Below are 15,556 nucleotides of genomic sequence, written 5' to 3'. Positions count from 1 at the left end.
GAGATTGAACAACAACACAATAAACAGCAACTACTCTCTGGGATAATATACTCAAAATGAAAATCAAGAAAGAAGACGTTTTACTCTAAGATCTGTTTTCATCCGTGGTAATAACAAAAATATAAATTATTTACCACTCGGGGTTATAAATTTAAAGGATATTCTAAATTAAAAGGCTTAGGCTTTGTATTCTTAAAGCTTATTTAGAAGACAGTTCCCCCTTTTAAATGTGAAAAAAAAAAAAAAAAATGAAGTACAAGAATAGCTCATTTTTCTATTCCTGGGGCAATCAGCCCTTCAGAAGTGTGTGATGGGAAGTATCACTAATAACCACCCTAGTCACTTTTCAGGCAGTATTATCCCCTTGCTCAACTTTCACTGTTCACACCTCGATTAATTCCACTCTAGCTAATCTTCCTTTCACATGAACCTCTCTTACTTTTTCTCAAATACCATTATTCAAGAAAAACACTTGCTCATATTTATTTTCCTAACTACTTATTAGCAAAAGCATTATTTTCTTTGAAAAATAACGTGGCCGTGTGTGCTAGTTACAGATCAAATGAACTTTCATGGGCTAATCTGGGAGGAAGTACATTTTAGCATTAGTTTGCTTAAAAGATTATATTATTTCCAAGCATTTCAGAATACAATCTACATGCAAGTTGGAGGTACCATCTAAAAACTGCTGTCTTGGCAATTTATCTGAATTCGTTTTTGGCCATACCACATGGCATGTGGAACTTTCTGGACCAGAGATTGAACTTGCACCCTCTGCAGTGGAAGTGCAGAGTCTAAGCCACTGGGCAACCAAGAAATCCTTATTTCAACTTTTTAATATATTTCCTTACAGACTATTATAAAGATATTAGTTATAGTGCTACATTCTATGAAATACTTGATTTCCTTTCAAGACAAGAGAAAACCAAGCATGAAAAGCTAGCTGACAACCTCTGCACTTTGTGATTAAAAAGATCTCAACTTTGTAATAACACATACATGTTTTAGGACATATATAACAGAAATACATATACTGTAGAGCTCCAGCATACACCTTCTGAAGACATTTACCAGGCACATTACTTTCATTCTAAATGTCTTATGTTCACCATAACTCAGGTTATATATATGTATAATGGTCAAGTATTTGAGCCAATTACTTCTTTAAAGTAAAAATTAAAACTACTAAGCAAGCAAATGCCATTGGTTTACATTAGTTCCCTAGCCAAATACTCAGCACCCTGACACAGTCTTGCTCAATTTAACTCTGCAGGACTCTTGGTTATAAACCAATACACAGATATCTCAAACTGTACTGAAGAGCTTAAACTTCATAATAACAGATGTCAGTTTTTCTATGATACTGAACATTAGGAGAAAAGGGAAGCCAAATTATTTTCTAATAAGGGAAATAAATTTACAAGTCTTATATATCTGCAAAACTAACAATCTTTGCAAATTACAGTAAGAATTTAAAGAGTGATATTTACACTCTAGTTCTTACTTTGTAATGTAGAATTCTGTAGTATTTCCATGTGCTATTCCTTCAAAATGCTTTCTTAAATCATCTAACATTATTCTATAAGTTTTCCCTAAACATAGTTGTCAATCCACTTCCTATTTTGGCTAACAGCTACTAAATCATTTATAAGCACTAAGAGTATACTGCATCACTGTAGAAGTTGGCATGATTTTGTTACATTAAGCCTAAGCAAGGTTGTCAAATTGATAGGATGTTAATTTCAACTAAAATGATTAATGGGTATTTAACAAAGCACATTTAGTTTCCATGTCATTTAAAGATGTAAGTGAACTTTTAAAACTTCTCTATAACTTAATCATTGCATACACATCCTATTACTATTTTTTCTCCTTTTCAATTAGAATATCATTCATTTCAGAGTTCTTGCAGTTATGCTCTTAAATGAAAGACATTGATAGTCTACAGTTGCTTAAACTGGAAAGACTCTAGAGGGGGAAAAAAAAATTAGGAAGATTAGGTATCCAGGAAGAAAATGACAGTAAACGCCAGTTCCAGCTAGAGGAGATAAAGGCAGGGCCTGCCTCACCCTCAGTGCAAACCCATCCCATTAACCTGGGTGAAGATATATTGTGTGTAATGAAAGGTGCTTCTGAGAGGAGTTAGCTGCGAGTGCAGAAAGAAAAAAAGGTTACAAGGCATAACTCTAAGCCCTCTTGCATAATCTAAGCTCTTGGAATAGTTTCCTATTCCAAATTTTCTAATTAACTAAAGTAATAAACACTGCAGTTTAAATTTACATTATGATTGATTTTTTTTGGTAATTCAATTAATAAAGAAAAACTACAAAGTTAAGACTTCCCTGGTTAATATTCTGAACTCCTTAGAGGAGAGAACAGCATTATAAGAGTCCATACACAATTATTTTGAAAATTATGTAATTTTAAAGCACAACTTAATTTTACTTATGATTAAGAAGTGATATAAATCACTTCAGTAAGAGCTGAAGCCAGGTTAAGTGTAAAAAATATGAACGCAAATAACAAAGGGAAAATATCTGATTTTTAAACAGAGGACTACTGGCTCTATTCCTCATGCAAACTGTAGCTTTTCTTATAACGAAGTAAAGTACCAAGTTTTCTAAGACAGCAAGATAAGAACAATTTCACAAGTCTTAAACTTCATCTAACTTTTAACGTGCAAGATGGAGTTTTATGAAACATGAAACACTGTTTAAAAGTGGTGACATGGGACTTCCCTGGTGGTCCAGGGGTTAAGAATCCACCTTGCAATGCCTGGTTGGGGAAGCAAGATCCCACATGCCAATAGCAGAGCCTGCCTGCCACAACTACTGAGCCTAAACATTCTGGAGCCCGCACTGCATGAAGGATCCTGCATCAAGAAACTAAGATCCTGTGTGCTGCAACTAAGACCTGACACAGTCAAATAACTAATTTTAAAAAAAGTGGTAAAGACATCCTAGAAAACAGGTGCTCAAACTTTTCTCTCCAGGATATTCTGAATCCCATGCTCCTTATCTATCTCTTTGCCACAACTTAAAAATAAAACAAGCAAAGCTAGTGGTTCATTTTATTAGTATCAAACACTATGGGTCCATCTCTTTACTGGCATTCTGAAGAAGGGCTTACATATTAGGAGATAATAAGGAAAAAGGAGCAATATTTAAAAACACAACATAAAAACTCCAAACACCACAAAAGAAATGCTTCTGAGACTTAGCTATGATTTAACTCATTGCCTGGGGGGCCCCAAGTCTAGGCTGGAAAAACATTGCTTCATTTTTACTGAAAATGGATACAAGAGTCTATAAAGAAGACAATTTCAAACTCCTTCACTTACACTAAAAAGCAAAATAACATCTTCAGCCAGAAATGATATCAAATGACCAAAAGGAAATTTCTCAAAGATTACACCTACTGCCAAATTTTGATACCATAGAATTATTAAATAACTTACAAGGTATATCAACACTAAAGGAAGAAAAAACAAAATTAGATGCAATCAAATTCAGGTGGGAAGTATAATCATATATCATTAATATGTTAATATAACACTATACCACAAAGACCTAAAATGTTATAATGCCTACACCCAGAATTCATACTAGAAAAATCTTCAAACCAATTACTTATTGAACGCCATACTGGAACAAAACCTTTCCATATCCCATAATGTAAACACTCAAACAAATATTCTGATGTAAAAATACCACGCTCTGGCTAGGGCCAAAGGTTCAAGCTTTCATTCAATAGTTCACAAGCCTCCACTTAAATCAGAACAGTATATTTACAATCTCTTAAGTGTAAAGCCTTTGACTGTGTGATCACAATAAATTGTGGAAAATTCTTAGAGATGGGAATATCAGTCCAAATTACCTGTTTCCTAAGAAACCTGTCAAAAAGCAACACTTAGAACTGGACATAGAACAGGAGACTGGTTCAAAATTGGGAAAGTAGTATGACAAGGCTGTGTATGGTCATTTTGCTTATTTAACTTATATGCAGAGTACCTCATGCAAAATACCAGGCTGGAAGAAGCACAACCTGGAAGGAAGATTGGCGAGAAATATCAATAATATCAGATATGCAGATGATACCACTCTAACGACAGAAAGTGAAGAGGAACTAAGCTGCTGCTGCTACTGCTGCTAAGTCACTTCAGTTGTGTCCGACTCTGTGAGACCCCATAGACAGCAGCCCACCAGGCTCCTCCGTCCCTGGGATTCTCCAGGCAAGAACACTGGAGTGGGTTGCCATTTTCTTCTCCAATGCGTGAAAGTGAAAAGTGAAAGTGAAGTCGCTCAGTGGTGTCCGACTCTTTGCGACCCCATGGACTGCAGCCTAACAGGCTCCTGCGCCCATGGTATTTTCCAGGCAAGAGTATTGGAGTGGGGTGCCATTGCCTTCTCTGGAAGAGGAACTAAAAAGCCTCTTAATTAACCCCTCAGTTCTACCTGCATAGAACACCTCCTTTAAATGCTAGCTTATTTTGCTTTATAAGATCTTCATTTCTGAAATAAACAGAATGTTCAGTTCAGTTCAGTCGCTCAGTCAGGTCCAGCTTTTTGCGACCCCATGAACCGCAGCATGCCAGGCCTTCCTGTCCATCACCAACTCCTGGAGTTCACCCAAACCCATATCCATCGAGTCGGTGATGCCATCCAACCATCTCATTCTCTGTCGTCCCCTTCTCCTACTGCCCTCAATCTTTCCCAGCATCAGGGTCTTTTCAAATGAGTCAGCTCTTCGCATGAGGTGGCCAAAGTACTGGAGTTTCAGCTTCAACATCAGTCCTTCCAATGAATATTCAGGACTGATTTCCCTTAGGATGGACTGGTTGGATCTCCTTGCAGTCCAAGGGACTCTCAAGAGTCTTCTCCAACACCACAATTCAAAAGCAGCAATTCTTCGGCGCTCAGCTTTCTTCACAGTCCAACTCTCACATCCATACATGACCACTGGAAAAACCATAGCCTTGACTAGATGGACCTTTGTTGACAAAGTAATGGCTCTGCTTTTGAATATGCTGTCTAGGTTGGTCATAACTTTCCTTCCAAGGAGTAAGTATCTTTTAATTTCATGGCTGCAGTCACCATCTGCAGTGATTTTGGAGCCCAGAAAAATAAAGTCAGCCACTGTTTCCACATCTATTTGTCATGAAGAAAAACATCTATTTCTGCTTTATTGACTATGCCAAAGCCTTTTACTGTGTAGATCACAATAAACTGTGGAAAATTCTGAAAGAGATGGGAATACCAGACCACCTGACCTGCCTCTTGAGAAACCTATATGCAGGTCAGGAAGCAACAGTTAGAACTGGACATAGAACAACAGACTGGTTCCAAATAGGAAAAGGAGAACGTCAAGGCTGTATATTGTCACCCTGATTTTTTAACTTACACGCAGAGCACATCATGAGAAATGCTGGGCTGGAAGAAGCACAAGTTGGAATCAAGATTGCCGGGAGAAATATCAATAACCGCAGATGACACCACCCTGATGGCAGAAAGTGTAAAGGAACTAAAAAGCCTCTTGATGAAAGTGAAAGAGGAGAGTGAAAAAGTTGGCTTAAAGCTCAACATTCAGAAAACGAAGATCATGGCATCCGGTCCCATTCAGCTCAGCTCAGTTCAGTCGCTCAGGCGTGTCCGACTCTTTGCAACCCCATGAATTGCAGCACGCCAGGCCTCCCTGTCCATCACCAACTCCCAGAGTTCACTCAAACTCATGTCCATCGAGTCGGTGATGCTATCCAGCCATCTCATCCTCTATCATCCCCTTCTTCTCCTGCCTCCAATCCCTCCCAGCATCAGAGTCTTTTTTAATGAGTCAACTCTTCGTATGAAGTGGTTAAAGTACTGGAGTTTCAGCTTTAGCATCATCCCTTCCAAAGAACACCCAGGGCTGATCTCCTTTAGAATGGACTGGTCGGATCTCCTTTCAGTCCAAGGGACTCTCAAGAGTCTTCTCCAACACCACAGTTCAAAAGCAGCAATTCTTCAGCACTCAGCTTTCTTCACAGTCCAACTCTCACATCCACACAGGACTACTGGAAAAATCATAGTCTTGACTAGATGGACCTTTGTTGGCAAAGTAATGTCTCTGCTTTTGAATATGCTCTCTAGGTTGGCCATAACTTTCCTTCCAAGGAGTAAGCGTCTTTTAATTTCATGGCTGCAGTCACCATCTGCAGTGATTTTGGAGCCCAGAAAAATAAAGTCTGATACTGTTTCCACTGTTTCCCCATCTATTTCCCATGAAGTGATGGGACCGGATGCCATGATCTTCGTTTTCTGAATGTTGAGCTTTAAGCCAACTTTTTCACTCTCCTCTTTCACTTTCATCAAGAGGCTTTTTAGTTCCTCTTCACTTTCTGCCATAAGGGTGGTGTCATCTGCATATCTGAAGTTATTGATATTTCTCCCAGCAATCTTGATTCCAGCTTGTGCTTCTTCCAGCCCAGCGTTTCTCATGATGTACTCTGCATAGAAGTTAAATAAGCAGAGTGACAGTATACAGCCTTGATGCACTCCTTTTCCTATTTGGAACCAGTCTGTTGTTCCATGTCCAGTTAGGGATGGAATACATTTTTGCTATCATGTGCTTGACATTTTTAAAGTTCTAATTTAATGTCAACACTTTTCATACTGTAATTAGGCCATAATTTATAGATGCCAATACAAAAATAAGAACAGAATAAGGACAGGTTGGCAGATTTACTTAGTAGGAAGTATTTTAAATAGACTTATCTTTGAGCTGGAGATAAGAGCTTTCAAATAGCGAACAGGCTTAATTTTTTGTGTTAAAAATGGCATATTTCTCTCATCTAGGATAACAGCTTTAATAACATAGATGTGTTAAAGTACTACCTACCATGTTTTAACTTAATTTACACCTTCAAGACCCAATTCTCGGATTAAGAAAATGTATTCTATACCCTAACCTCATATTGTTATTCAACAATATGTTTAGATGCTCTTTTGAGAAGGAAAGAAATACAAAGAAATCATATTCTGATACAAAATGTTGCTAGGTTTTTTTGCCAATACACAAATCTATTGCACAGTATCCTAAGGAATAAACAGAGAGGTTTTCACAAATGTTTCTCAAAAGTTTTTCACAAAATGTATGATTACCTTTTAAAAATAGATCACATTTCCACTGTAAACAATTTGCATGTAAACAGAAAGTTTTCCTAATCTATGAAAGATTATATTGTTGGGGAACACTAACAATAACCTAATGTTTTTTCCTATTCAAATGATTAAAGTTATCACATCTAGTTTTCCATAAGAAAAGGCAAACAAAATACTCAAAAATCACATCATACTTTGCATTCTTGCTGCAGAGATATCTAGAAACTCTACTAAGGTTCTGCTATAGAACAGATACTAAAAACTAAATTAAATAAAGTAATAATCCTTAAGAGCTAACCAATAAAATCCTCTTATAATAATCTGATTCTATCTTCAAATGTTTAAAAAAAACAACAAAATTCGATAAATTTTTAACTAAAACATTTTTCATATTTTCTTCGAGACAAAACTTCAATTACTTTATTTTAGTTAGAGAGAAAAGAAACGAACCTAAAATTCTCTCAGATAAATAAAAGCCAAAAACTATTATGCAACTTTAAACCCATTCTATAAAATAGTTTACAGCCAGCCTCAACTTAATCAGACTGTGGAAAAATGATGACCAGATTTTTGAAAGCATAAACATATTGGCTTTATTTAAAAAAAATAAAAGCAAACAACAAAAAACTATTAACCAATCTTCTGATTAAAATAAAACAAAACAATGAAAGTTAGCCTTATATTTTTAGATTCATAAGAAAAATTACCATTTCCTAGCCAAAAGAAAAAAAGTCATACTTGACTATAAATTAATAAACAAAAAAACAGTCCTACCTGTCACTTAAGTTCCCTATATAATGCCAGGTTTCTGACCTGAAAGGTGAATAATTTGACAGGATTAATGTCATAGAAGATCTCCAAAAGTTTGTTAAAGAATCAGGTTTTGACATACTATGTATTTTCCAAATTTTCAAGACAAAACAAGTACCTTGGCTCAGATTCAACAGCCCTGAGTCTGTTCCTTTTTCACTGGGAAACATGATATCTTACACAGTTCACTGCAGGGTTTAGTGTTTCATTTTCCTATTAATCTAAAGCAGAACGTTTTTGTAAAGAATAATTTAGAATCGTTTAAGGAATTTAGAAGTGGCGACTAAGTCATGCTACTTTGCTGTAGTTGTCTATTTCCTATAGCAAACAAGTACAGCATTTAATTTGTAGACCTTTACAAATCTACATACAGAACTGGATATTTAACACAGAAAACCTAAGAATTTACTTCAATTTAAACCATTCACAACTTTTTGATTTGTATAAAATCTGCATGTGTGGCAACCAAGGCAAATTAAATTTTAAAACACAGTCTTAAAAATATATATCATGGGGTTTTGTACCTTAAACCATCCACACTGTAAAATACAAGCACTGTGGAAATGTGACTAACGATCCAGTTCTTTAACCAAATATAATAGGACTACTGAGAAGCTTTACCATTCTTTGTAGAACAGCTTTCTTCTCACTTAAATTCACGTAATTGATTCAGTATTACTCTGCAATACAGCTTATTCATAAGAAAAGGTTAAAAAAAAAATCCATCAATTGTACAATATTTTAATTTTTAAAAGTTTTATTTCTACCAAAGGATCTCTGAATTCTGCAAGCACCATGTTTACCTTTATACTTTTATTCTTAAATGAAAATATATGCTTCATATTACGAAATCAGTGGACATTTCTCCAGCAACTAAAACTTAATGGGTCATCATATAAGAAAGACAATTACTACAACTGCTCCATCCTCAATATAAGGCTTTCTTTACCCCTTATCTTCTACATAACATAAACCTGGCATAAATGGAAGTAGAACATACAGACTTGGACAAATTGTGGTTAGAATTACAAACTGGCAAGAGAGTAGAGCTGAGAATTAATATGGGTTTTGGAGTAAGACTGGAAGTAGGTGTGATAGCTTAGATGCGTGTACATCTCAGCTGAAGAAGGAAGCAGAGCTGACGACAAGAGATGATCCAGTTTTAAGTTCCAGGGTTCAAGATTTGAGTGTCACATGTTTTAAAAAAATCATTCTTTTGTTTTTCAAAACTTTCAAGATTCTGTAAATACTGTAATTGTTGTTCAACACAAGAATGTCAAATAAAAACTGATGAGAAGGAAAAGGAACACAAAAGTAAGACAGTTTTCTTCCTCACTTTGAAGTGAACCAATTATTTAAGTTATACGTGTCTAATTTGCAGACCATTTTAACAAAGGCTATTTCATCAGTAACAACTGCAGAGAATTTCTGAATCGACTGATGTATGTGTGACTCTGGAACTAAGTGGAGCCATTGTCCTATGTAATCAATGGAGACATGTGTTTGACTAATAAGTAGGCACATACAATAAGAAAATAAAGAGAAGCCAGACAGAGGTCACTGCAGCTAGACTGTTCATAGGGTGTGAAAGGCATACCAGATATGTTATAACTAAGATAAAAGGCTATTAACAGACTCTTCTTTGGAGTTAATCTGGATATCAGGCATTTAATTCTGGTTTCCTGCATGCCATTAAAGGTAGCAGGTCATTTTCTCACATGCTACACGTTCGAAAGAAAATCATGTACCCAAGCATATACACAATTCTACTTTCCTTCTTCTTCCCTACCCGCTTTGAGGAGGGTCAAAGTTGGCAGAAAATAGCTTGGATTATAAAGCCCTTCACCACTTTCTGTCCTCTCTGGGATGGAGAGACGGCCAGCGACCAGATCCCCGCAGGGAGGCTATTGTTTGGTGCCTTCCGCAAGTGCACTACTTCACTGAGGAGGGCCAGTTCAGTGCTGAAGACTGCTTAGGACCTTTGCTCTCACATTATCGGGCATTACTGAGTGAAATGAAAGGTAAAAAATGTATTCACATAAACATTACTTTGAATAGCTATTAAGAATTACATTTTTCTAATTTCTCTGGTAAGTAGACATTAAAGGCTGTATCACATTAAATACAACTGGGTATCAAGATACGCATTTTAACATAAATTTGTCATAGCTACAAAACAAAGAGAATGAAACAAAACCAAGAATATATCATAATAAACAATATTTCAGAGAATATAAAAACTCACAGTATGAAAAAAGTAATGACATATTCAGCTAGTGCTAATTATCAAGTTATAATATTTTTAGTACGTTTAATATGACGATGTCTAAGGATGCTGTTCATTCTGACTAAATGATTTTTCACTTATTTAATACTATAGAGCTAAATATTTAACCTGTTCTTCAATAAGAATACCACTGAATATCTGGGGGTCTTATTCAACTAACACACATGATCAGTATTTATACCCAGTACAATATAAATCTTGTGAAGATGTCAACTTTTAAGGCTTTGTTCTGGCTATTCTACTCTAAATTATACCTAAATCAACCCGAAAGAGTCAACAGAAGGATAGCACGGTGGTGCTGAATATCAAATCGCATCATTTATTTCAAATGGTATCCCCTGACAAGTTTAAAAGACAGTTCAGTGGTCACTGGCTGAAATAAAAAATGGAAAACATCTATTAATTCTCTTACTCCCCAACTCTGACTAAATAAACCACACAAGGAAGAAAGCAGAACTCCCCAAAACAAAGACTAGGAAAAGAAATGACAGTAGAAAAAAATTACAACAAATTTTGGAAGGCATTAAGTAAATGGACAAGTAGTAACTAATTTAGGTTTCAATTTTCTCTATGTGAGATCTACAAGGCAAGGAACCCAGTGAGAAGAAAGCCAATTCATTTATAAACCATGGTACAAAAGTCAGGAACTAGAGACAGCAGGGACCTCTAAAGGTAGGCTTGCAAAACGTAGGAAAACAAGATGGTTGGTTGAATGACTGTATTAGTATAATTAGACTTTCTAGATCTGTTTTGCCGACTTACAGAGATTAAGGTGATGGCTTTCCCCCAGTTCTGGCAGAACCCAGAAGAATTAAATTTTAACGATATTAAACCAGAAAAGACTGGGCTTGGGGGTATTAGGTAAAACTTCAGGTGACAACGAAGAGCTGAGAACAGGGGCAGGGGGAGGACCCAGACATGTATTTAAATCAATGCCTGCACACTGAATGTTGAGTCTCTGAGCCTTCCCCAATCAGCTCTCATAACACTAGATGTCAGGCTTAGATCCCACATATGGGACATGGCCAGACCTTCACTCAATTAGCCACTAAAAAGCCTACCAATCAACAAGCTCCAGCCATCTGCAAGAAACTTCCAATTTTTAACCCCTCCTTCCAAATATAAATGGATACTCAAAGACCACAAGACATTCCAGAACAATCTTGAACATGACAGTGATTAAAACAAAAAGGGAGGAAGAGGGAGACTCAGAAAATAAATAATGCAAGGTGCAAATTTAAGCATAAAAGCTATTAATGTTCTTAAAAAGATATTACACAACCACGACACACAACTGCTATGAAAATGGAGCTTTCAAAGAAGGCTTAATTTTTTTTTAAAAGTTGACATAAAAATTTAACAAAAGGGTTAAAAGAGAAAAGTAAGAGAAAAATCAAGAAAACTATAAAATAAATGGAAAGGGAGAATAAAAGTTAAAGAATCATTCAAAGAAATCCAACATCTCACTAACTAGAGTTTCTTTTTTACACTGTAGGGAGTCCTGGTCAGGGAACTAAGACCCTGCATGCCATGCGGCATGGCCAAAAAAAAAAAAAAAAAAAACCACATAGAGAAAACAAACTAGTGGTTATGAAAGGGGAGAAGGGAGGGGGAGAAAATTAGAGGTATGGGATTAGGAGATACAAGCAAACTACTATGAATAAAATAGATGTGCAACAAGGATATAGCTGTTAACCAAACGCAGTTCAAGCCCACTCAGGGATGTGTTTCACCCTTTGGGTTTCTTTGGTGGCTCAGACAGTAAAGAATCTGCCTGCAATGCAAGAGACCTGAGTTCAATCCGTGGGTTGGGAAGATCCACTGGAGAGGGGAATGGCAATCTACTCCAGTATTCTTGCCTGGAGAATTCCATCAACAGAGGAGCCTCATGGGCTACAGTCCATGGAGTCGCCAACAGTCGGACACAACTGAGTGACTAACACTAATCTAACTAACCTAAGGATATATCACATGGCACAGGGAATCATAGCCATTACCTTATAACAACTTTTAATGGAGTATAATCTGTAAAAATACCAAATCACTATGCTATAAGTATTAAACTAGTATTGCATGTCAGCTATACTTCAGTTTAAAAAAAAGAAGAGATGTATCTGAACTACTAAGGTTTAGAATTCTACAGAGTTTAGCTTCTATACAATAAAAATAGAAAATTGTTTGAGGAGGGTAATAAGAGGTCCAATCACGCCAAATATTCTTAGACAGTAACTTCAACAATCCCAGAGTCAAGAAATGACCATATTTTTCCTCTATTTTGTTCATTTGACTTCTTAATTTCTTCTTCTATATGAATCTGCCAAGCACAAACAACAAATTTCCCAAGCACCACTATCAGAATGATAACTTCTCTGTGTGTGTGTGTGTGTGTGCGTGTGAGTGTGCACATAGGTTCATGCATTTAAAATAATTATTGGGCAAAATTTCAAAGTCCAAATAGAGTATATTTTATGATTTCTCAAAAAAAATTATCTCCATATTTAGAAAGAAAAGAAGGAAAGGGAGTAGGACAAACGTGCAATAATATCTAAAATCTAAAAAACACCATTATCATGTATTATTTAAACATGAGTAAGGAATGGCATCCGGTCCCATCACTTCATGGGAAATAGATGGGGAAACAGTGGAAACAGCGTCAGACTTTATTTTTGGGGGCTCCAAAATCACTGCAGATGGTGACTGCAGCCATGAAATTAAAAGACGCTTACTCCTTGGAAGGAAAGTTATGACCAACCTAGAGAGCATATTCAAAAGCAGAGACATTACTTTGCCAACAAAGGTCCGTCTAGTCAAGGCCATGGTTTTTCCAGTGGTCATGTATGGATGTGAGAGTTGGACTGTGAAGAAAGCTGAGTGCCGAAGAATTGATGCTTTTGAACTGTGGTGTTGGAGAAGACTCTTGAGAGTCCCTTGGACTGCAAGGAGATCCAACCAGTCCATTCTGAAGGAGATCAGCCCTGGGATTTCTTTGGAGGGAATGATGCTGAAGCTGAAACTCCAGTACTTTGGCCACCTCATGCAAAGAGTTGATTCACTGGAAAAGACTCTGATGCTGGGAGGGATTGGGGGCAGGAGGAGAAGGGGACGACGGAGGATGACATGGCTGGATGGCATCACCGACTCGATGGACATGACTTTGGGTAAACTCCGGGAGTTGGTGATGGCCAGGGAGGCCTGGCTTGCTGCAGTTCATGGGGTCGCGAAGAGTCGGACACGACTGAGCGTCTGAACTGAACTGAAGGAAAGCTGCAAAGAACTACCTAAAAGGGGTAAAAGGGGCTCCCTCTGTGACGTGAGTCAGACAGGAAAGGAAAGGGAGGGAACTGCTTTCTTTCCTTGTATTTCACCTTTTAAACTATCTACCTCCATTAAAAAATTTTTTTTCCAAGTATATAAAGAGGATTTCAACAAAGAAACATTCTCTAATGATCTAAAATCCTTTCTAAATCAGAGACAAGATCTAATAGTGTTAGCTGTAAAAGGAAAACAAATTCATAAATTAATATTAATGATGTTTTGAAGGATACATTGCAAAAGACAAAACAAGCAGGCACCAGACTAAGCTGATATTCATTTCTTGTGTGGGCTTCACACAACTGTAGTAGACTTCAGTTACTAGATAGACAACTGTAGCAGCCACTGTGAAATCCACCAGCCACTGGTATTCTGGAAAGTAATGCAATGCTGAAAAATAAAGGTTTAAGAAAGAAAGTTTTACTTAAACTGAAAAACAGCTTTAGGAAGATTTATCAATAATTAACTTCAAATGTGAGATTTTATTGTTTGATGATTTGCCATGTAAGGTGTGCAAATATGAGAATCTAAAAATGTGAGAAATAGATTGAGAATACTGGCATCCAAAACTAAACTTTAATACATTGTAAATTAAATAATAAAATTGAAATGATTACCAAAATTATTTAAATGGTTGTTAAAAATATGATTGCAAAATGAGTTGGTATTTTTTTAAATGATTAGCTTTCACAGAAATTATAAATTATTGCTTGAAAAAAAAGAATCTGAGCAATATTTTAGCTTTAGAATATAACTTGATAAGAGTACTATACAGATTTACTTATATTCATTTCTATGAAACAAGAGAGTTGGACTTCATGTCACATATTACTAACCTTACTAACGGAGGATTAGTAATTTTGTGAGTTACTGCAGGCTAAAATAATAAATTAAGTAAATACACTTTTTATTCTCTAGAAGAAAAGTTCAAGAAATGCCTGTCAACTCTCCATAAAACCACACTCCTTCAACAAACTATTTCAACCTTAAGGGTTGACATTAAAATTAACATTGTCTCAAAGTGTAATTCCATTCCCTTTTCTTGGATATTCTGGTTTATTTCTGCCAGAGAATAGTCTCAAAGATCAATATCATTTTGCAAAAGACCTTCTAGAAATGTGGAAATATATCATGTACCAGAACACCATTTCCTATGTTCTCACTGGCACATAATAAAATGATCTACATTACTCTGGGAAAATTTTAGTTGTAATATGTAACACCTGAGGATATTTTAAAATCCGAATTTACAAAAAAAAAAAAAAAAGAAAAAAAAAGGCTTTTAAAAATAAAGTACCACTCAAAATAAGAGTTATTTAAAATATGAAAATAAACTAACCAAACTTACATCTTCATGAGGTGACAGCAAAACTTCCAGTTCCTTTCATAATTAGGTATATTCTTTATTCATGTCAATTTAACACTTACTTTGCCTTCAAAGCTATTTTAACTGCTTTAGGTTTTTTGTTGTAATAGACCTAATAACTTCTGAACATCAGTCTGAAAGATCTACCCTAAAGTAGTTGAAGAAATCCTACTCTGTAGAACCCTCTCCTCCCCTGTAGTCATTCAGTTGAACTTCTTAAATAACTTTCTGGAAGGACGGCAGAGAAATGGAACAGATAGTCAAAGACCTGTTTATCTAAAGATAAAGTTATTTCAGTTTTTACTAACAAAAGTTAAAGTAAATGTTCTAATTCTCCATGCCTGCCCACATTCACACAGGCTTCCCCCAGGGAACTCATTCATAGCAAACAGAGAGGTGACATTCAAATGTTCTTATGTCCTTTAAGAGATTTGTCTAACAGATAGCTAACACAAACTCAAAGACTTTTAAGATAGTTATTGGGCTATCAATAGTACATACATTCAATAAAAGAACAAATTATATATATTCTTGGTTATGTATATAACTCAAGTATTACATTCTTCTTTCTGTATTCAATAATGTAATTATATACATGTATATACATATATTCTCTCAATAGAATATTGCACTAAAAACCGAGAG

General features: G+C 36.0%; 1 protein-coding gene across 9 annotated transcripts in view; it reads right to left on the bottom strand.

Moving 5' to 3' along the window:
* Positions 1-15,556, bottom strand: part of TMEM161B (transmembrane protein 161B) — a 76,137-nt gene that overhangs the window by 17,700 nt on the left and 42,881 nt on the right. For all 9 annotated transcript variants that reach the window (XM_025292243.3, XM_006080229.4, XM_025292241.3 and 6 more), the window contains one exon: positions 13,779-13,935. In XM_025292243.3, the coding sequence (XP_025148028.3) occupies positions 13,779-13,825 (47 nt within the window). In that variant the 5' untranslated portion in view covers positions 13,826-13,935. Of the gene's footprint in view, positions 1-13,778; positions 13,936-15,556 lie in introns of those variants that run through there.

The sequence above is a fragment of the Bubalus bubalis genome, chromosome 9 (assembly GCF_019923935.1).
Source record: "Bubalus bubalis isolate 160015118507 breed Murrah chromosome 9, NDDB_SH_1, whole genome shotgun sequence".
Taxonomy (NCBI): Eukaryota; Metazoa; Chordata; class Mammalia; order Artiodactyla; family Bovidae; genus Bubalus; species Bubalus bubalis.
The sequence above is the reverse complement of the archived record's forward strand: the minus strand, read 5'-3'. Positions and strand labels throughout refer to the sequence as shown.